At 40.4% G+C, this 22520-nt stretch overlaps 1 protein-coding gene across 2 annotated transcripts in view; it reads right to left on the bottom strand.

Annotated features, from left to right (window-relative positions):
• The window catches only part of LOC126298940 (uncharacterized), a 256120-nt gene that overhangs the window by 18193 nt on the left and 215407 nt on the right, over positions 1–22520 (bottom strand). For both annotated transcript variants that reach the window (XM_049990540.1, XM_049990538.1), the window contains 3 exons: positions 4369–4419; positions 4186–4239; positions 4009–4062 (listed from right to left, as the gene is read on the bottom strand). In XM_049990540.1, the coding sequence (XP_049846497.1) occupies positions 4009–4062; positions 4186–4239; positions 4369–4419 (159 nt within the window). The remainder of the gene's footprint in view (positions 1–4008; positions 4063–4185; positions 4240–4368; positions 4420–22520) is intronic.

Consider the following 22520-nt stretch of genomic DNA (forward strand, 5'->3'; position numbering starts at 1 on the left):
CATACTATTTCACAGGAACTATCTACTTCAGATTCACTACAAGGTAAACAGCAATAAATACTCCACCACCAACTGTATTTAATCTATCCTTTTGAAACACTGTTAGATTGTTTGAAAAAATTCATCTGAACTTATTTCCAGTTTTAGCCACTTTTCTGTACTTATAACCATTTGAGCTTGTGTTTTCTAGTAGGGCTTGGAGCTCTGGTTCTTTCTCGACACAGCATCGACAATTTACAACTACAATACCTATCATTTCTACAATTACCTTCCTGTCTTTTACCAGCCTCCTTTTAGACAGACACCCTTTCTGTGGTTTCCTGAAGCCCTTTAACCTAAAAAACCACCCAGTCCATGCCACACAGCCCCCATGACCACAGTTGGTTCTGTCGATGATGCTGCAGATGGTGAGCTCCGCCTTAATCTCGCAAGCTAGACTGGCAGTCTTTACCATTACCAATAACTGCCAGAAACCAGAGAGAATCTTCTCTGATCCAAAGCGACACACATCATTGGTATCAACATGGGCCACCACCTACAGTTGGCTGCAGCCTGTACTCTTCATGGCATCAGGAAGCACCCTTTCCACCTGCAGAATGATTCCCCCTGGTATGCACATGGAGTGCACACTGGCTTCCTTCCCCTCCTTGGCAGCCATGTTCCTAAGGAGCCCCATTATGTGCCTAATGTTGGACCCCATTATGTGCCTAATGTTGGAGCTCCCAACTAGCAGCAAACCCATCCTCGGTGAATACTCAGATCCTGCAGGCCAAGAAGCATCCTCTGGAACAGAGTGGATGACTGCATCCAGCTCAGAGACTTCATAAGCCACAGATAACGCCAGAAACCTGTTCATCAAATGAACTGGGGAGGCCCTACGATTGGTCCCTCGGAAAGTCTTTTGCTGCCTGCCAGACTCTGGACTGATCTCCCACTTGACCACGGGTGAGGGATCCACCTCAGTGCCAGCAGTACCCGGGGCGGCCATAGCAGTGGACCACTCATGGGACACGTGGAACGACCCCCCACAGTGATGCCCCTTGGCAGCAGCCTCATGCTGTGTGACGGAAGGCAACACAGCCTGGAGCTTTGAGCGAAGGGTAAACAACTGAGCTCGCACCTGTACACTAGCAATCACAGTTCCTATCCATTACTGAAGTTGCTCCTGTTTGAAGCTTGTAAAAATATGTAATAAACGAACAGTGTACTCGCCTTATTAGCAGTAAGAACTCATGATGCACTCTCACTTACGGCCTAACCGACAACTTTTGGGGATTCATCAAGGATACCATGTTTATTCCGCCCTTACCGGCTTCTCTACCAGAGCTCCGAGCTAGAATCTATCTCGCAACTGAACAAGTTGTCTCTGACATCCTGCATCGAGTTTGCCAAGAAATTGACTTCTGATTGCTGCATAATGAATGGAAGCACACTGAATCTCTTTAGTTATAAAACAAAGCAATGTATTTTGTTATAAAATGATACAAAAACCATATGTAAGTTAAATGAAAAAATCAACATGAATTTTCAAAGCTGTGAAGTCCTTTTTGATGCACCTGATACACACAGACAAGGCAAGAAAAACTTTTGGCTTTAATTAAGGAGCACCAATTTTATCCTGTTTAATCCGTTATCAATATTCTGGAAGAAAATTGTTATTGTTCCCCTCCAGACACTGTTACCACCTAGAGCTAAATCTCATAGAACCAGTGTGGAATCTTGCACAGAATAAGATTTGTACTTGTAATCTCTCTCTCTCTCTCTCTCTCTCTCTCTCTCTCTCTCTCTCTCTCTCTCTCTCTCTCTCTCTCACACACACACACACACACACACCAGAAAAAAATGAAACTTCATTGCAGATTGGCAGATTACAACTGTGTGCCACCAACAACCCATCCTCACAGCTCTACTTCCGCCAGTACCTCATCTCCTACCTCCAAACTACACAGAAGTTTTCCTGTGTTACCTGCAACTAACACTCCTGGAAGAAAGAATAAAAAATAACAGCTGATGCTGTTGCTGTTATCCAACCTGATGCAAGTTTTTCAATATAACACCACTTTGGTGACATGCATACCAATTTTGCTAGTTTTTATATTCAAGTAGCTTTTCATTTGGCCTCACAAGACTCAGTGGAACTCCTCTCAGATCTTTCAATCAGATAAAAAATGTATGTAATTAGTAATAAACCCGAAGCTCCTAATTGCAAACAAAAAACACTAATCATTAGACTACGTGGTCAGTTTGATTAGGCTGCTGTGACACTATTTTCTCATACTGTGACATTAAAAGACTATAAAGACCATATATCACATCAAATAAGTGAGTGATGATTACTGGAGAAGAGAGACTTTGACATATGGGAAACTGAAAATATAATAAAATCGATCAGCTAAGATTTGAACAAACAGTTGGCATTATTGTCCATGGCAAAATCAGGCTGTTAACCAATAGATACGGCTGAGGAGGATAGCAACATTGCCAGGTATGGTAGTTTTATGGATAATTCCAGTATATATCTTGGGCACCCAAGGTGTGATACATCGTATGTCCTGTTTTTGATATTGTTCTAAACAGGCACTCATTCTGTGGATTGGACAGACATGTAATGAGTGACAGCAGTCCATTTTTAAGAATGCAGGATTGTTTGTTAATCTCCCCCCTCCCCCCTCCCCCTGCTTCTTGGATGTAAACTGGTGCTGCCATACTAGCCAGGTGCTCAGTTTGCTTTACAAGGTAGTACTTGGTTTACAATGGAAATCCTTTGCAATAGTTTAAGAGAACAACTGATAACTGGTATTTACAGTTTTCATTAGGGTTTTAATGAAATTTATTTGTCTGTTACACTAAAAGTGGACTGACATGTGAAACTCCTGACATCTCTCTCAAAGAACACAATCTTATAGACATACCCCTCTACTCCAACAATGAAGAAGTAAATAAAAGTTTAATACCTTATAACAACAAAGTTATTAAAGAAAGACCACAAATCCAGACTGGACAAGGTTGAAGCAAGGGATTACTAATGAAACTTTGAAAGGAACTACTTTGCCATTTACCTTAAACGAATTACATACTGTATAAAAAATTTTATCTGGATGCCAGATAGGAATCTGTATCCTCTGTCTCTATAATTTGAGTCCAGTGCATTAACAATTACACAGTTTTTCATGGTAATCATCTGTTACATTCAGCATCGTATTATAAAAACTGAACAGTTCCCATTGTTGACTAATTCTGACATAAAAAACATCAATATCTGTACTAATGATAAATGACTGCCTACAATTACACATCTTTAAATTTGCAACTTGATATGACACCAACCTCATTCCTAAGCATGGTTGGACTGGTATACTTGGCTAATCTTTTCTTCTATTTTCAAAACATTGTTTAAATTCATCTTTTGTGGTGCTTGACAGCGCCTCCATCATTTTTTTTTCCTCACCTCAGCAACATCAACATCGGCAAAATGCTTTCCTTTCATGTCTCTTTTGATTCTAGGAAGGAAAGAAAGAGTCACGTGGGGCGAGGTCACATAAGTATTGGGGGGTTAGGAAGAGGCGTCATACCATTTTTGGCCAGGAGCTGTCATACAGACAGGGCTGTGTGAGCAGGGGCCTGTCATGATGGAAAAACCAGCCACCCAACTGCTACAAGTCAGGCCACTTCTGACGCACACTGCTGCACAGTCTTTTCAAAACTTCCAAGTAGAAAGCATTAATGCATGTCCAAAGGAACACTGTATCATGCTTCTGAACAACAAAGGCAGTGCAATGTCATGTCAATAAGAGATTGCCAAGTCATTAAGCTTTTTAAGGTACCATTTAAAGAAAACTAATTTTTGCATAGTTTTATATGAGAGTGTACACAATTAGAAGAGCAACACAAGAACTGCAGATCATTTTGGACAAATGAGATTTTGGAACTAGCTCAATATTTTAGACAATAAAGCATATTGTCTCAACATCTAAAAACTTGTTATATAATATTTTGTTCTGAACTTACTCTGCCTTCTAAGTCTAGACAGGAAAGCCCCTGCTGGCACAGCAAATTGTTCCACTGGAATCAGAAAATCATATTTTGGAACTAGGAAGCATAAGGTTACATCTAAAAAAATTTTTCAGATAATGTGTTATTTCACGACTTCAAACTACTTCTGAAACAAATCTCTTGAGATCTTACCTGCCTGAACTAGGGCATTTGAATTGGCCAGTACTGCTAATAGTCCTTCAATTGCTACAGACAGACAAAAAAACAGAAAAATTATGTTTGTAAACTAATAAACATAATGTAAAATATGTGACTGCGTGCATGATAGTACTAGAAACTACACCACTTATAAAAAAAAAGCTAAGTACTGCTTACCATTCTTTACTAAAGTCATGCTGTCTCCTTCAGCTGTTACTTCCTGGGATCCTACAATCAGAAAACCATCTTCTGAAACTAGCAGAGGTAGTGTGAAACAAAAAATTGCACACAAGGAAATGTGTTATTTCTAGACTCAAACTATTTACAGGAGTAAAATTATAGATCAGTCTTGCCTAATTTTATCCATTCTGCTTTACATTACCAAAGTTTTCAACCTACTGCCCATAGTCTAACTTCATAATATATCAAGCTGCCAACAATTTCTTTCTTTATCTCCCTACCATACTTATTCCATTTGCATATGGCCCCCTGCCACTCATATCTTATGCCAACTACCTATATATTAACATCCATATACCCACAATTTTGCAACCATCAAATACTACCTTCAACATTTCACTATTTCAATTATATCTTAATGTTGAAGCATTGAAATTCTCTCTATATAGTACATTACTGCACTTGCACTTAGATGAGCTGTTGTGTTTCATTTATAAGTCAGAACTTGATACACTAGACTTACTTTGTTTTCACTTTCATGGTCATTCTACTTGCAGACTACCCTCTCTCCACATACAGAGTAACTACAGTTTACATGCTCATAATCACATGAAATACCTTAACAAAGCCCGGCCCTGCACAATGTACATTTGACAGAATTTTTTCCTTCCAAGCAGCAGACACAAACATTACTAAGTTTATATTTACTCATGGACACAGGAAAATATGGCTTTTTACACTGACAAATGGAATTTTTTAGAATGTTTTTGCTTGGCAAAAAATCGACCACAATCTATTCAGGTCACATACATTACCTGAATATTTTGTGGTTGATTTTTCAACCACAATCTTTAGACTCATATATTTAACTCATATATTAATAAAAAGTCATCTCTTGAAGGAGGTAAACAGTTTTATTCCTGGGCTTGACATTAAAACTTTGAACAAAATTCACATTTTCAAAACAATTTTTCTGTTGAAAATAAAAATTTTACCTTCTAACTAAATTGTGTAAGTATATCCATCTTTCAAAATCATTTTGATAACCAAGCAAAGTGCATTCAATAACACTCAATCATTTCATACCGAAAATGGTGCAAAGCATTGCTTCCACAGTGCTACCTTGCAGGAACAACAATTAAGAGAACTTCTTTTCAGTTTTGCTCATTTACTGCACATTGCGCACCTCCTTGAAGTACCTTTCACAGGCACGTGTACTGCAGTAGTAGGAGACAAGCTTACCTTGGAAACGATGTGCGATTTATTCTCACTAATAATGACTTTTGGGTGAGGTATAGTTGCAGTCTTAGATTTGGAACAAAAACTACCAATTAGATCATTTGTGAGTATGCTCCAGAAGGTTAAATGTGACTGCTAGTTTCTTTGTATGGAGCATAGGCATTCACTATTGCTGCATCTGTAAAAATAAAAATTTTCATCCAGCCACACCTAGACTTCCATGCTACATTGTAGGATGTATGGTGCTGGTCAAATCTATCAACACCACCCACATAGCATTTGTAATCAGCAATGGCTTGAGGGCAAGGGATCATTTTCTTCCTCCCCTTCTTGTCACGACATGTAACAAATGTTTTCTCTGTAGGATTGTGCTTACTGCTTGCAACAATGACTGACTTAGTACCCCTGTCTTTCCATTTTTTTATAGACACATCTCCTGACATAGTGAAGTCAGATTCCACCATACTAAGTTCTTTATTGGTTGAAAGAATTCCCTTTGGGAAATACTTCCTCAAAGATAAAATCGTCCCACATCCAAAAATACCTTTCTGCAACAATTTAGATAGGAGAGGGAAGCTGGAGAAAACACAATCGTAAAACAAACAGTATCCATAATGTTAGAACGATGATGAAAGTGACAATACAACTTTCTCTCCCAGGGGTATATTACACTTATCAGTCTTTCCTTCATAAATCTGAAGGTTCAACATGTACCCTTTTACAGAGCAGCAATAGCAGAAACTTTGTAGCCACACTTTATTGCTTTGAATGGCATGTACTGCTTGAGAGGTGTCCTGCTCTGATTGCTATCATACTTTCATCTACTGAAAGGAATCTACTTGGACTGAATGATACTCTGAAAACTTCATTCACATGAATCAAAAGTGGTCTTACTTTATAAAGTTTGTCACGGCCTGGAGGACCTTCACCGGGCATCTTTTCATTGTCATTCAGATGTAAATAACAAACAATTTTGAGAAAACATTTGAGTGACATTATATTTGCAATTCCTGGAACCTGAAAGTTGGGGTCAGTTGACCAATACTGGTGAATGCTCCGAAGAGAATGGAATCCAATTATGATTAGTATACCATTAATAGCTTTCAGCTCCTCTAAGTTCAGATTGAGAGCTGCTCTTCCACTGAATTTTCTTGGTGCAACTCCACATTTTTGAAATGATGTTGCCACCGTGTTATTGTTGTGTCATAAGTCTCTGAGTCACTATCTGAATGAGTATCGGAACTTGTCAAAGAATGTGGAGGTTGAGTAATAACTGCAGGATCTTCACGTTCATCACAGGTACTGTCACTGAAGTCTAATTACTCTGTCGAACTGCCACCCTACACGGGATGAACTGTATCATGGAGGCACTGACTGGCCCTGGGTTCAGGATGAATCCATGAATCTCCTGCATCTGTATCACCTCCATACTCAGAATCATCCAAAGAAATGTCAGAACATGAATATTCAAGAATTTCCAGTATCTCTGCGTCATTCAGTCTTTGTCTAGCAATTTCACTACAAAAGAAATTACACTAATGTACCCATTATTGACCACAAAAGAAACTAATAACCATAAAAAACATTGAACGCTCATATAGTACATAGTACAAGCAGCTACGATAGATATTTCATAAATAAGAATTACTTCATAGCAAATCATCTTAACGCCAAGCACAAGAAAATGTACGATGTCCCACTCTGTACTACAGCACGCCAAATGTGCATACAACTTGAAAATAACATCTCAGCGGAAAAGTTACTGGCTGCATGTCAAGTTCTGTGATGTTCTTTCAACATTTCTCTTACCAAAAAGCATGTATGAGAATGATGACCACACCTTCCTGAGTCACAGTTTACAAAACCAGACAGCCCTGTATTTTGGCAGAATAGCAGAAATGAAGAGCTTGCTGAACAGTGTAATTGCAAAACGTTTATTTCAAGACTACTAATTTTCGAGATGAAGACACTATTGACACTTTTGCAAAGATAAAACTTCAGAGAAGGAGAAAATGGGTGAAATTTATGTAACAACAACAATACACTTGTCTGCAAAGTAACAAAGGTGATAAATGCCTTTGATGCAGTTGGCAACATTCTGTGCTCGATTTTTCAACCACAATGACAGTGTCCCCCTCCCATCTGTTGAGAATTTAGTGAACTATACTGTGGCCACTTTTCCAACCACAAAACGTTCTCACTGATGTGCTGGAGCCATAACGACTACATCACAATGTAAATCAATGAGAAAATGTGCCCTGCGCGATGTGGTCGAAAAATAGAACAGAAATCTATAAAGGGTCAAACTATATATACAATTCAGGTTGTACAGTAACAAGAGCTAACAGACGAAGGTGTAAAAAAGATTTTCTTCCTTTACAATAGCTGCTTGACAATTTTCTGAAGGTTTACATGAAATGGAGATACATCATATGGGTGGTGCACGCCATCTTTTCAATATGAGCTCACTTACCAAAAAATCATTTTTTGTATTAGTAAGGAAATCAAACACATGCTTGCATGGAACAGACAATGTCAAATGACAACCATCAATAAATCTTATTTGAAACCAGAAATAGATTAATGAAACTAAGCTTTTCCAAAATGTGAGACCAATTGTGCCCCTCTAGTATTATGTTTTTGAATGTTATTGTTTTCAAACTGCAATTGACTGCTCACAACAAGCTATGTAAGACCTGCCAGGTCACTAATATAAAACATTAACCCTTTCGCTGCTATAGGTGTGCTTCTGCATTCTGTGCTGAGTGTGCTTTCTTGTTACTATATGCTTGTCAAATGCTGCTACCTGCGCTGAGAAACAGTGTTCCAGCCATAATGAAATACTTATCATCCGATTTTAAGAAAACTATTTGGTGAAAAAATATGATTTTTGCACATCTTACTGTCTGATATCTTCCCTCAATATAGGGTTCAATTTCTTTTTAATGTTTGTCACAGTTATTGGGCCGCATCAAATCCAATAAAACACTGCTCAAATTTTAAAGATTTTGCGGAGGTAAAAACACATTGTATGAATTTCGTTGCACTTGAAATGTACATATGATTTCAAAATTTTATTTAAAACTGAGAGCAGAACAAAATCTAATTTTGTTCTTGAGCAATTGGCTATTTTAATTGGTGAACTGTTGAACATGAGAAGCTCATTTCCGTCCCTCCACATCGGAAATCATGCCATCGTAACAATCACCATATTTCGCAAATGCTTCAAATTATCAAAACGAGGATTTTTGGAAATTATAACTTGCAAACAGGAACATATGTCATATGATAAATACACTAAAATTCTGGGTCCACCAAGATCTGGAATTAATCCATCCACAGCAGTTAGAAGTTGGCAAAACAGGATGCATAAATACATAGATCATGCTTAAGGAAAACCTGAAGGCCACCTTTTAAACATGTCCTCACCATCTAGTGAGTGGCAAAACATAACGAGTTAACTGAACAACAGCAGTCAAAGGGTTAACAGCAAAACTTTCTTGATGCTTGCCTAAAGTTACTTTACATCTGTTGACCCTCCAGCCAAGATAACATGCTGAAATCTACCTACCAACAAATCCTCAATCCACTCACAAATTTTGTTTGATAATCCATGTGGTCACACTTTTTTAAATAAGCATTAATGTGGTGTAAGTCAAATATTTTTGAGGAGTCAAGCACTTCTTTTCTATCTGACTACCTTGATCCATCCTTTAGATGTTGCCCTTTTGACAGCCTAATGGGTTGAATTTAGCAATCTACAATCCATAAGTCTGCACTTTATTTTTCACATGTTATGCAATAGTAACAGATTCTCTTGAAATTTCCTTACAGAGACTGACAGCATGCAGGGTATATCCTAACACTTACTATTCTATTGGGGACATACATATCTGGTGATTGGTCAACTGATGTTCTAAAGTGCAGCCATGGTTTCTCCACATGCTCCCGCCCAGTAATAATGGTTTCAGGTTCCTCCTCTATGTACGACACTACTACCTCTTTGTTAATTTACAGAACATGTAGATTTTTCTACTTGTTTTCATTGCTCTTTGCATTTTGGTACTCACTGTTCCTACAACTGCCTAACAGTCACTGATACCAGTTTTCATACTGACATCCTCAGAGAAGTCAGTTCTATTTTCTGCAATTAGATTTACTCTATTTATGTCATGAGTGGGCTTCTGAAAAATTCATTCTACACTGCAGGGAAAAAATTGGCTACACACTCAAGGACTGTGTTCAGTGGCACCAGGGAATAATAAGTGGATACTGAGGGGTTGTAGTGTTCGTGATTCATATCACGGTCATCAGCAATTAGAAGATCAATTTGTGTACCCTCTGTGATGACTCTGCAGACAGAAACTGTGCTGAGTTTATGGGTGAACCAAGTTTGCAGCATTCATTTAGGGTACAATCATGCCCTACCAACGAGTACATACTCTTACTGAACAGCTTGCCATTTGAACAGTATTGCATTATGGGTTTATGGGAAGCTGGACAGATGTATCAACAGATTGCTGCAAATGTTGGGCAGAGCATATTGGTGGTGTGTTGCTGCTTCCAGACATGGTCTGCCGAGCATTCCCACATCTACAGATCAGGTTCTGAATGTCCACATTGTGTAAGACAGAAATCAGGATCGATGCAGTGCACAAGCAGTGGTGGCCAATCGAACATCATCCAGGGATGAAATCCAAAAACATGTTGCACATGCTGCATTGTCATGGACTGTTAGAAATCGTCCACTTGCAGCAGGATTAATATCATGTGTGCAGCAGGATTAAGATCACGTGTGCCTCTGTCCAGGCAAGCGAGGATGCTCTGGTGAAAGGGTTAAAATGGAAATTGGAATAGTGCTTCAGTGATGAGAGTAGGTTTGTATGTATGGAAGTATTAGACATACACATGTATGGTATAGACCTGTGAGTTGCCTATTCCAGAGTGCATTTGCCGATGACACACACGTACCATTACAGACTTCATGGTGTGGGGAACCATCAGTTCCAAGTTGCTGTCACATTTTTTGTTTCAGCAGAGTAAAGTAATCAGTGCCTACTACAAAGTGCAGCCTGTTATCACCATGCTACTGCCACTTCTTCAAAAGGAAGGTGATGTGCTTTTTCAGTAGGACAATGCACACCTACATATGACTACCCTGGCCAGCAAGATCACCAGATTTCTAACTGATTTAACATGTATGGGATACAATGAAGAGGGAACTTACTCATTCTCCAGGTCCTGCAAAAATCATTACCAAACTGCAAGAAAAAGTACAAGATGTTTGGGATAATCTATCACAGGATGATCATTTGCATGGGAGATTACACTCCTGCATTGCTGCCAGAGAGGTATACACTGTATTGATGTTACTGTTTGGGCATTCTTTATTGTGAAGTGTGTCTCATATGTGCTGAATTTGTTAACATATACTTCTACAATGACGAACTACCTATCCCCTCAATTGTTAGTAAAATGACCTTTTCATTGAGGGGGTGCATTTATTTTTTTCCTGTAGTGTATTTAGTTCTGGAGAAAGAATGTAGTATTACTGCAGAGAATGTTGTCATGTGGAGAGTGGAATGGTTCTCAGCTGTCCTCAGTAATGAGAGTAGGTCCGTCTGTACTGGAGTGTTGGGTATACAGATGTATGGCATAGACCTGTGAGCTGCCTGCTCCAAAAACTGCAATTATACCAAACAACTGTTACGACTGAACTCTCCCATGATGACAGTGTGATTGGGAAATATGTACTTGCAAGTTGAGATTTTCTCTAAGGTTTTCAGTTATCCCTAGAGTTGAGTATGGTGGTCAATAGAAGGGTCCAAGTATACACTGATGCCCTTGCTTGATACTAGCTTTGGCCAGACACTCCGACATGTAGCTTTAATTGGATTCAAGTTTCTTATCTACTGCAACAAATAAACCACCTCCATTTCCCTTTAGTGCAAACCTTCAATACACACTTACATCTACACTATAAGAACCAATTTCAGGTTCTAGCCACCTTTAGGTAACTATGATTATGTGAGCTCCACTACATTTTAGAAGTGTTACAAGCTCCTGGCACTTTGTAGTGAATTCTTCAGCAGCTGATCATTGGTAATTTAATAGTTTCACTTGTGGTGGAATTTATTTGAACCTTACATTAATACTTCAGAGTCTCCTAGCTATTACTCTCTGGACTGGATGAAGGGATGTTTGACCTAAAAAACCACTACATGCATGACACATGGTGTTGTTAATTAACTCATTCACATACTACGATGGGTACAGGCGTCATAGCACTTCCATGTACTGCAATACAATGACAGCTACACCATGCTGTAGATGCAACATCTGGCTCTTCTGTAGCTTGCTGTTTTCTGTAATAGTTCTGCACCCACAATGCTAGATGGCACTAGAGGTATGTTTTTGAAATTGATGCATTAATTCGAGCCTAGATGTATTTAGTATGTGATCTGTGTTCCAACTGAATGGCAACATGCTGGACCCCAACAAAGTAGAAACTGCGAGAATTTGGTGTTTTGGGGGAGAAAGTGATTTTTAGTGATTGAAGTAGTAATACAGACTATGCCACTGCAGGCAATACATCATATAGTGAGAAAAATGATAACATTTTGGACAACTGGGAAACCAGTCCAATGACACTAGAAACATGTGCCAATGTGACAACAAAAAGAGCTATGGACTTTTCAGAAGCAATTCACTGGGGCTGGGACAATGTAGTTACTCATCAAAAATTAGTGTTTGCTCCGTGACACCCAAAATGGGAGCAACGGTTCTATGGCATCTAGGACAAAATTCTACAGAAATTCAAGTCACTAATGGATTGTTAACAAAGGAATTTCTAACAACAGTCATAATTTTGTTGGACGAGAAACAAACTCTTACGTACTGAAAACAGTGGCTACCAATTCAAGTAGTGACAAAGAATGTTGGTTTCCTGTAACAGTTGATGAATTTGAGGCACATTTTGCTCTCTGCATCCTCATTTTGCTAACACCAAAATCATTTAAAAATGACACCTGGTCAAAAAGAAAAATTATTGAGACTCCAATCTTTGCTAAAACAATGTTGCTGAGAAGATTCAAGGCAATCCCTAGACATTTGCACTTTCCTACTAACTTGCCAAAAACGTACACAATAAACTGAGGAAAGTTCACCACTGCTATACAATTCAGAGGTGTGTGTGTGTGTGCATCAAAGAGAGCCAGACGAAGATAAATAAAGTGCATTCTACAGAGATTATGCACTATTATAATCTAAAGACATATACTGGAAAGAAGTGAGAAAATGGTGGCATGACTGTGAAATTTCCAACAAGTGAAAGTATTGTGCTCAAATTGTGAAACTGGGGAATGGAGAACTACTGATATGGACAACTGGTACATCTTTCTCAACTAATTCAGGGAACTGCTAGACAGAAACACTCATGCAGCCAGAACTATCTACATCTACATCTAAATTCATACTCTGCAAGCCACCTGACGGTGTGTGGTGGAGGGTACCTTGAGTACCTCTATCGTTTCTCTGTCATCAACAAGCAAAAGTATGTCATGCATCTTCGGTGGAAGAAACCTGAGGAAGAAGGAAACTAACTTATGCATCATCAAACAATATTCTTGTAGTGAAATGGGCTGATGAAAAAATGTTGACTCCTCCTCAACTTTTCATGACAGATGATTTTGGATGAAGGACACTCAGCATCATGGGCATCACCACACTGGCGAAAAGTCATCATGCGGTTCACATGGTGGTAGGAGCAGGAAGGAGGGGCATGGGAACCAGACTGTCCCAACATGTGGAGTAGTTTATAATGCATTACAGTCGGCCTACCTTCCTCAGTAATTCAGATGAGGCCTAACAGTTCACAAAATTTCAGAACATATGTAATATTGGTGTCGGTGTCAGTGAGGATGGTGGGCACAACTCCAGCCAAACCAAAGACTGCCCTGATGTCAGTATGGAAGACACATGTAGACAAAATATGCTGAACTAAAAGTAGCACACTGCAAATCTCAAGGAGTGGTTGATCCTCCTTCAGGAGGAAGAAACTTTGGGATAAAAGGCTATGTCATATGTGCAGTCTGGTGAGTAGCACTTCCTGTCGTCAGTGAGGTTGGCATGTAGCCCACCATGGCTGTGTGGTCAATTTGAGTGATCAGTTTGTTTTCCACCACCTCCAACTATTCAGTTTCATAATGATGCACGATTTGTCTGTCAGATAATGAAATGATGGCATGCAAGCGGATGGAACATCTACATAAAACACCATCTTGACACGTTTCATTGAGTGCTTTGTCGGCTATTTCTTTTCACTATATCCTGATGTGTCCAGGTACCAAGAAAAACATTACCACTTTGCCTCAGTGTTGTATCTGCTTTAAGGAGTCATGGGTGAGCTGAATAAACTGGTGTAACTAGTGCACCGAATGAGTCAGAATAGATGAGAAACTTTGTTCTGTGAGGCCTGTGAAATTGTTCCAGAAGGCACACTTGTAAAATCGTTTCAAGGAAAACAGTTTAACAACAGAGGACATTCCCTTGCTGAGAGCCATCTGTATAAACAACAATAAAACTATGTTACACACTACAAATAGGAAAAAACAGTGTCATAAAAACATAGTCTGGGGTACAAGTTTTCTTGTACGATGTCAAGCTTAAAATCACTTTGGGCATCTGAAGACGCCAAGGCAGCAATTGGTTCCATCTCTGGCTGTGTATTCAGTGGCCTCATATATCCAGATCCTTGAGAAGTTAGTAGCATGTATCCTGATTTATTTGGTCACATGGGGCCAATTCCTGAAGAGCTGCTTAAAGCTTGGGTGGACCACCACACTAAATATCAATGACTGAGGCAACACTGCGATTATCAGTGGCTGTCGAGTCAAGAAGAGGTGCTGCAGAATCCAGAGTAGTGTTTCACCAGCCTTTTCACACAGACTCTGAACTGCACTGTGATGTGCTCCAGTGGATAAGCCCTCATGGGGGACAACGTCTAACATTTTGGGGTAGAAAACAAAGGCTAATCCATAAAGCATGTTGCTGTAACCCAACCATGATCTGGCAAATGCCCTGTTAAACTGCAAGAGGCAGGATCTGTTATCTTACACATTTCCACTGAGTCATTTCAAAATATTCAGCAATTTGAAGCCCTTTGTATGCAGGTCTTTCAGATGTGAGAGCCAGGTTAATTTCAAGGCAAATAGAAGGTCCAAAAAGCACACAGTGTTTTTAAAACGTAAAATATTATCCCCATTGTGAGCTCAGATTAGTTAAAACTTCAACGTGTATGTTTAAAATTAATGTGCCTAGTGTTCTCTGGTGAGAACCTAAAACCAGTTTTAATGGTCCATGTTTCCAGCCTCCTCACAGTCTGCTGTAGTTGCTTTATAATGGTCACAGTAAGGTGGAAGATTGTGAAGACATTCACAAACAAACACCATTTAAAAGGCCTCCTGACTGCAAAGGAGATACCAACCTAGTCAGTAGATGAATCCTCTCTGGAAGGTGATCACTGCAATGCAAATCTGTGGCCACTTCCCTCTAAAATGAGTCTGCAATTGCTGGGATGCAAACACAAAGGTCAGCAGCTGTAGATGACCCTGTAGCTGTAGCACAGTGTGTCAAATTACCGAAGTTCAAAAGGCACATAACCCCAAAATGGATAAAGTACTCGATAATTTGATCCCTGGAGCAAGTGGTAGCCAAGCCCCACACCACACTGTGTGCGCTGAAGTTAACCATGAGGAGGAATGCATGTGGGAGTGGCCAGAAGAGCTCTGTCAGTGGATCTGCATCCAATGAATCACGAGGTGGAAGATGTAAAAACCATACGGTGATTTTAACCAATGTAGTAACCTGTACTGCAGCAACTTGTATGGCCACCGTAAAATGGGCAGGAGTCGAGTGGCATCTGTCATCAACAAAGACAGGCAGCCCACCCTTAGCCCTCATCTCAAGTAAGATTATACTCCTTTAATTCAGGTTCATAAGTGACTTCTAAGTGAATTTCTCACAAGCAGATGCAAAATGGTCTCTCCTGAGCCAAGAAATGTAATTCTTCCAAATGGATGTAGAAAAAGCATCTAAGACCAAACTGTTTTATCGATTACAACCAAAGAACGGGTGGAGTTGACATGCATGACCAGTGGGTCATCATATGCACTTCACAATATACCATACACTACTACACTATGTGTAAATATTTGTGACAAATGAAGAATGATTCATGGTGTACATAAACAATGGAGCTGTGGGTGAATGGTTATGATGTTACAAGACCTTATAACAAGTTTATTTCTTCATTTTTTGTAAATATAATTATGTCTTTGTATAAAACAAAGCTATACAGTAAAAACAAATTTTACTGTGGCCAGGTAAGCTACTAAGCATGGCTAGTTGTGCATCATGATCAGAGAGGCCATTCATGACTAAATAACAATTAAGTGTTCATTTACAAATATGTTTTCAATTAGGGTTCAGTACGTCTGTGCAGTTTGGGTGAGAAAAACAACAACAAAACTTACAAATAATAAGTCAAATTTCCATTTTTTACTTGAATTTTTCACAAATATTCAAAAATTCTTTGATTATCATTTGCCTTTTTTGTGCTAGAGGACCTAATTAACACTCCATTCTTCTGGAATATTTGAAAATTTCCCCATGGGGTTCTATGTACTGTGATAATCATAAGTACGTTTACCAGCTGCAAAAATTCACAAGCACGCTCTTTCAATAGTTGACCACAGCAGAAAATAGTGGTTTTTCTGTATTTAAATGTGATACATAAAAACTTCTCTGATCTCAATATTTTACCTACAGGAATTGTCCGCTAATTTATAGTCCTCTATTTGCATTCCTGTTATCGTACTTGGACAAACATAATACGTCAACTTCCTTTGAGAATCCACAGCATGTAAACAGAGAAGACTAAGACTTAATTATATTCACTTTTTAGTGTGGTAACATTCTCATGCGACCTAGTATGCTTCAACAGACAGTGTGTGCAATTCATTTATCTTTAACTCTTATCTTTCTGAGTGCAGGAAATCTCAATACTTTCAACTTGCCTTATCTGACAGAAACAGAAATAGAAACAGAAACACACACACACACACACACACACACACACACACACACACACACACACACACACAGAGAGAGAGAGAGAGAGAGAGAGAGAGAGAGAGAGAGAGAGAGAGAGAGAGAGAGAGAGAGAGAGAGAGAGAGAGAGAGAGAGATATTGTTTAGTTTTAGAGAGCCAAGAATTGGATAACAGACTATTTTCATCATCATCATCATTTAAGACTGATTATGCCTTTCAGCATTCAGTCCGGAGCATAGTCCTCCTTATAAAATTCCTCCATGATCCCCTATTCAGTGCTAACATTGGTGCCTCTTCTGATGTTAAACCTATAACTTCAAAATCATTCTTCACCGTATCCAGGTACCTTCTCCTTGGTCTGCCCCGACTCCTCCTACCCCCTACTGCTGAACCCATGAGTCTCTTGGGTAACCTTGCTTCTCCCATGCGTGTAACATGACCCCACCATCTAAGCCTGTTCATCCTGACTGCTACACCTATAGAGTTCATTCCCAGGTTTTCTTTGATTTCCTCATTGTGGACACCCTCCTGCCATTGTTCCCATCTACAAGTACCTGCAATCATCCTAGCTTCTTTCACATCCGTAACCTCAACCTTGTTGATAAGGTAACCTGAATCCACCCAGCTTTCGCTCCCATACAACAAAGTTGGTTGAAAGATAGAACAGTGCACGGATAATTTAGTCTTGGTACTGACTTCCTTCTTGCAGAAGAGAGTAGATCGTAGCTGAGTGCTCACTGCATTAGCTTTGCTACACCTCGCTTCCAGTTCTTTCACTATGTTGCCATCCTGTGAGAATATGCATCCTAAGTGCTTGAAACTGTCCACCTGTTCTAACTTTGTTCCTCCTATTTGGTACTCAATCCGTTTATATTTCTTTCCCACTGACATTACTTTCGTTTTGGAGATGCTAATCTTCATACCATAGTCCTTACATTTCTGATCTAGCTCTGAAATATTACTCTGTAAACTTTCAATCGAATCTGCCATCACAACTAAGTCATCCGCATATGCAAAACTGCTTATTTTGTGTTCACATATCTTGATCTCACCCAGCCAGTCTATTGTTTTCAACATATGATCCATAAATAATATGAAGAACAGTGGAGACAGGTTACAGCCTTGTCTTACACCTGAAACTACTCTGAACCATGAACTCAATTTACCGTCAACTCCAACTGCTGCCTGACTATCTATGTAAAGACCTTTAATTGCTTGCAAAAGTTTGCCTCCTATTCCATAATCACATAGAACAGATAATAACTTCCTCCTAGGAACCCGGTCATATGCCTTTTCTAGATCTATAAAACATAGATACAATTCCCTATTCCACTCGTAACACTTCTCCATTATTTGCCGTCAGCTAAAGATCTGGTCCTGACAACCTCTAAGAGGCCTAAACCCACACTGACTTTCATCCAATTTGTCCTCAACTAATACTTGCACTTTCCTTTCAACAATACCTGAGATTTTACCCACAACGCTGATTAAAGAGATACCTCTGTAGTTGTTACAATATTTTCTGTTTCCATGTTTATAGATTGGTGTGATTACTGCTTTTGTCCAGTCTGATGGAACCTGCCCCGACTCCCACGCCATTTCAATTATCCTGTGTAACCATTTAAGACCTGACATTCCACTGTATTTGATGAGTTCCGACTTAATTTCATCGACTCCACCTCCTTTATTGCACTGCAATCTATTGGCCATTTTCTCCACTTCCTCAACTGTGATCCTATTTCCATCATCATTCCTATCCCATTCTACCTCAAAATCTGAAACATTGCTGATCGTATTTTCACCTACATTGAGCAGCTCTTCAAAATATTCCCTCCATCTGCCCAAGGCATCCACAGGATTGACCAGCAGTTTTCCTGACCTGTCCAAAATACTTGTCATTTCCTTCTTACCTCCCTTTCAAAGACTGCTAATTACACTCCAGAATGATTTTCCAGCAGCTTGACCCAATGTCTCCAACCTGTTTCCAAAGTCTTCCGAAGATTTCTTCTTGGATGCTGCAATTATCTGTTTGGCTTTGTTTCTTTCTTCAACATAACTTTCTCTGTCTACCTGAGTTCTAGTATGTAGCCATTTTTGATACGCCTTCTTTTTCCTTTTACAGGCTGCCTTGACTGTGTCATTCCACCAAGCTGTTTGCTTCATCCTACTTTTACACACTATTGTTCCAAGACATTCTTTAGCCACTTCTAGCACTGTGTCCCTGTACCTTGTCCATTCCTTTTCCAATGACTGTAATTGACTACATTCAACTAACTGGTACCTTTCTGAGATTGCTGTTATGTACTTGTGCCTGATTTCCTTATCCTGAAGTTTCTCCACTCTTATCCTCCTACATATGGACCTGACCTCCTGCACTTTCGCCCTCACAATCCCAATTTCACTGCAGATTAAATAATGATCAGTGTCATCAAAGAATCCCCTGAATACAAGTGTGTCCCTCACAGCCTTCCTGAATTCCTGATCTGTTATTATTTAGTCAATGACAGATCTGGTTCCCCTGCTTTCCCAAGTATACCGGCAAATGTTCTTATGTTTAAAAAAGGAGTTTGTGATTACTAAGCCCATACTGGCACAGATATCCAAGAGTTGATTCCCATTCCTGTTGGCCTCCATATCCTCTCCAAATTTACCCATAACCTTTTCATACCCTTCTGTTCGATTTCCAATCCTGGCATTAAAATCACCCATGAGCAGAACACTGTCCTTGTCCTTTACTCTAACAACTACATCACTGAGTGCCTCATAAACACTATCCGTCTTATCTTGATCTGTCCCTTCACAATGTGAATATACTGACACAATCCTAATTTTCTTGCTAGACACTGTCAAATCTATCCACATCAGTCATTCGTTTACATACCTTACTGAATCTACGCTGGGTTCCATTTCTTTCCTGATGTAAAGCGCTACACCCCATTGTGCTAGTCCTGCTTTGACTCCTGACAGGTAGACCTTGTATTCTCCCACTTCCTCTTCTTTCTCACCCCTTACCCGAATGTCACTAACAGCTAAAATGTCCAGCCCCATCTTACTTGCAGCCTCTGCGAGCTCTACCTTCTTCCCAGAGTAGCCCCCATTGATATTAATAGCTCCCCATCTCATTACCATTTGTTTTCCAAGTCGTATCTTAGTAGTCCCTGGTTTGTCAGTTAGAGGTGGGACACATATATTTTTTATAACAAATTTAAATTAGGGGCTTTCTTCGTACTACTTGCTTCCTTAGTACATTTCTGTAGAATGTAAAAGTTATACTTCTTTGAAGTTACAAGCACAAGGAGTGCATCGGATTGTGCTATTGTTCTTTGGTTGGTTGGTTTAAAAAGGGGGGGGAGGGGAACCAAACAGCTAGGTCATCAGTCTTTCATTCTGATTAAAATAATTCCACAAGCATGGGAGTAAAATAACTGAGACATACAAAACACAGCTGGAAGAAAGTAGAAAACTGCAAGACTAACAGAAGGCCAACGAACACTAAAATGGACAAAATCAGACAAGAAAATCACAAAGACACGCAAGAAACATGTAGAAGAGATCAAAACAAGAGAGCAGATTACCATGGCTGACTGACCATGAGAATAAAAGGGAGCAGCCAGCCACTCTGCGACACATTAAAACCTCCACCCTAAAAGCACTAGAGTGTAGGAGGCACAGGGACAAAGGACATGTGCTAAAACTTAGATCGAATGATAAAACCCACCCTCATGAATAAAAAGTAAAACTAAAGCTGCAGTTGAGACATTGTCACCCAACACCGAAAGTAGAGTGCTGGGAAAGTTAAAAGAGCGGCTAAAAGTGGGCAATCTAGCAAGAGGTGGACGATCGTCATCAGTGAACCTCAGCAACACCAAGGTGGGTTCTCACAAAGGAGGAGGTAACCATGTTTTAGCCTCGTACGGCCAATGTGGAGCTGGTAGAGGACAACTGATTTCCTACAAGAGGACCGCATGGAAGACTTCCACACATTCGTAGTCTCCTTTGTGACATGCAGTTTGTTGCCTGTAATGTTATGCCATTCCGTCTCCCAAAGCTGAAAAACTCTGCGGCGTAAGACAGAACGCACGTCAGTTTCAGAGGTGCACATCTCCAGAAGTGGCTTCCACGTAGCCTGTCAGGCTACTCTGTCGGCAAGTTCGTTGCCTGGGATTCCGACGTGTCCTGGGGTTCACACAAGCACCACTGAATGACGGGACCATTCCAGGGCATAGATGGACTCCTAAATGGACACTACAAAAGGATGACAAGGGCAGCACTGGTAGATAGCTTGAAGGCTGCTCAAGGAGTCAGTACACATGAGAAATGACTCACCTGGGCATGAGCGGATGTGCTCAAGAGCACAAGATATGTCTGCCAGCTCTGCAGTGAAAACCATGCAGCCATTTGGCAAGGAGCGCTGATCAATATGTCCTCGATGAACATATGCAAACCCTACGTGACCATCAGCCATCAAGCCGTCAGTATAAACCACTTCATGGCCCCCATACATGTCGAGAAGTGAGAGTAAGTGGCAGCGGAGAGCCACAGGGTTAACGGAGTCTTAGGGCCATGCAAAAGGTCCAGAAGAATATGCAGCCTAGGTGTACACCATGGAGGTGTACGTGAATTGTCTTCGAGGAGAGGTGGTAACTGGAAGGACTCCAGTTCAGACAGAAAGGACCAGACGCAAACCACAATCGTAAGCACTGACCTGGGCCGCTGATGCGGGAGATGAATCGCCGTGATTGGGAAAAGGAGATGGTAATTCAAATAAGCAAGAGAACTATGAATGTGTGCAATGTAACTGGGGAGCAGTTGTGCATGCCTAACCTTCAATGGAGGGACTTTGGCCTCCACCAGGACACTGGTCACCTGACTCGTTCTAAAAGCTCACATCGCTAGGCGAACGAGGAGCAGTACAAAATGCAGAAGTCATCTGCATACAGAGAAGGTGAGAACCAACGGCCCTACAGTTGCTGCTAGGCCGTTAATAGCCACTAAAAATAGAGATACACTAAATACAGAGCCCTGTGAAATGCCATTGTCCCGAATATGGGAGAAACTATGGGAGGCACTGACTTGGACACGGAAAGCACAGTGTGACAGGAAGTTTTGGTTAAATATCAAGTGCAGGGCATGGAGACCACATTCATCCAATATGATGAGGCCAGGTCGTATCATATGCTTTATGTAAGTCAAAAAAAGACAGCAACTAGATGTTGGCATCTGGAAAAGGATGTTCGGATGGCAGACTTGAGGGACACAAGGTTTATCGGTGGAAGAGCGACCCTGCTGGAAGCCACCCTGACATGGAGGCAGTAGGCCAAGTGACTCCAGGACCCAACCAACTGTCGACACACCATACATTCCAGGAGCTTACAAAGAATGTTGGTGAGGCTGGTGGGCCAATAGCTATCCACATCAAGAAGGTTTTTACTGGGTTTGAGCACCTGAATGATGGTGCTCTCTTGCCACTGCGATGGAAAGATGCCATTGCATCAGATCCGATTGATGATGATGAGATGTCGCTTGTAGTCAGACAAGAGCTGTATAATTGTCTTACTGTGGATCTCATGTGGCCCAGGAGCTGCATTGGGGCAATTTGCAAGGGCATTGAGGAGATCCCACTCTGTAAATGGGGTGTTATAGGGTTCACTGTGGCATGCAGTGAATGAGAGGACTTTCCTTTCCATCCACCGTTTGAGGGTGCAAAAGGCTGGGGGATAGTTCCCCGACACAGAGGCTTGAGCAAAGTCCTCAGAAAAGTGATAGGTAATTGCGTCTACATCAGTAGATAACACGCCAT

Source organism: Schistocerca gregaria, chromosome X, assembly GCF_023897955.1.
Source record: "Schistocerca gregaria isolate iqSchGreg1 chromosome X, iqSchGreg1.2, whole genome shotgun sequence".
NCBI classification, from domain to species: Eukaryota; Metazoa; Arthropoda; class Insecta; order Orthoptera; family Acrididae; genus Schistocerca; species Schistocerca gregaria.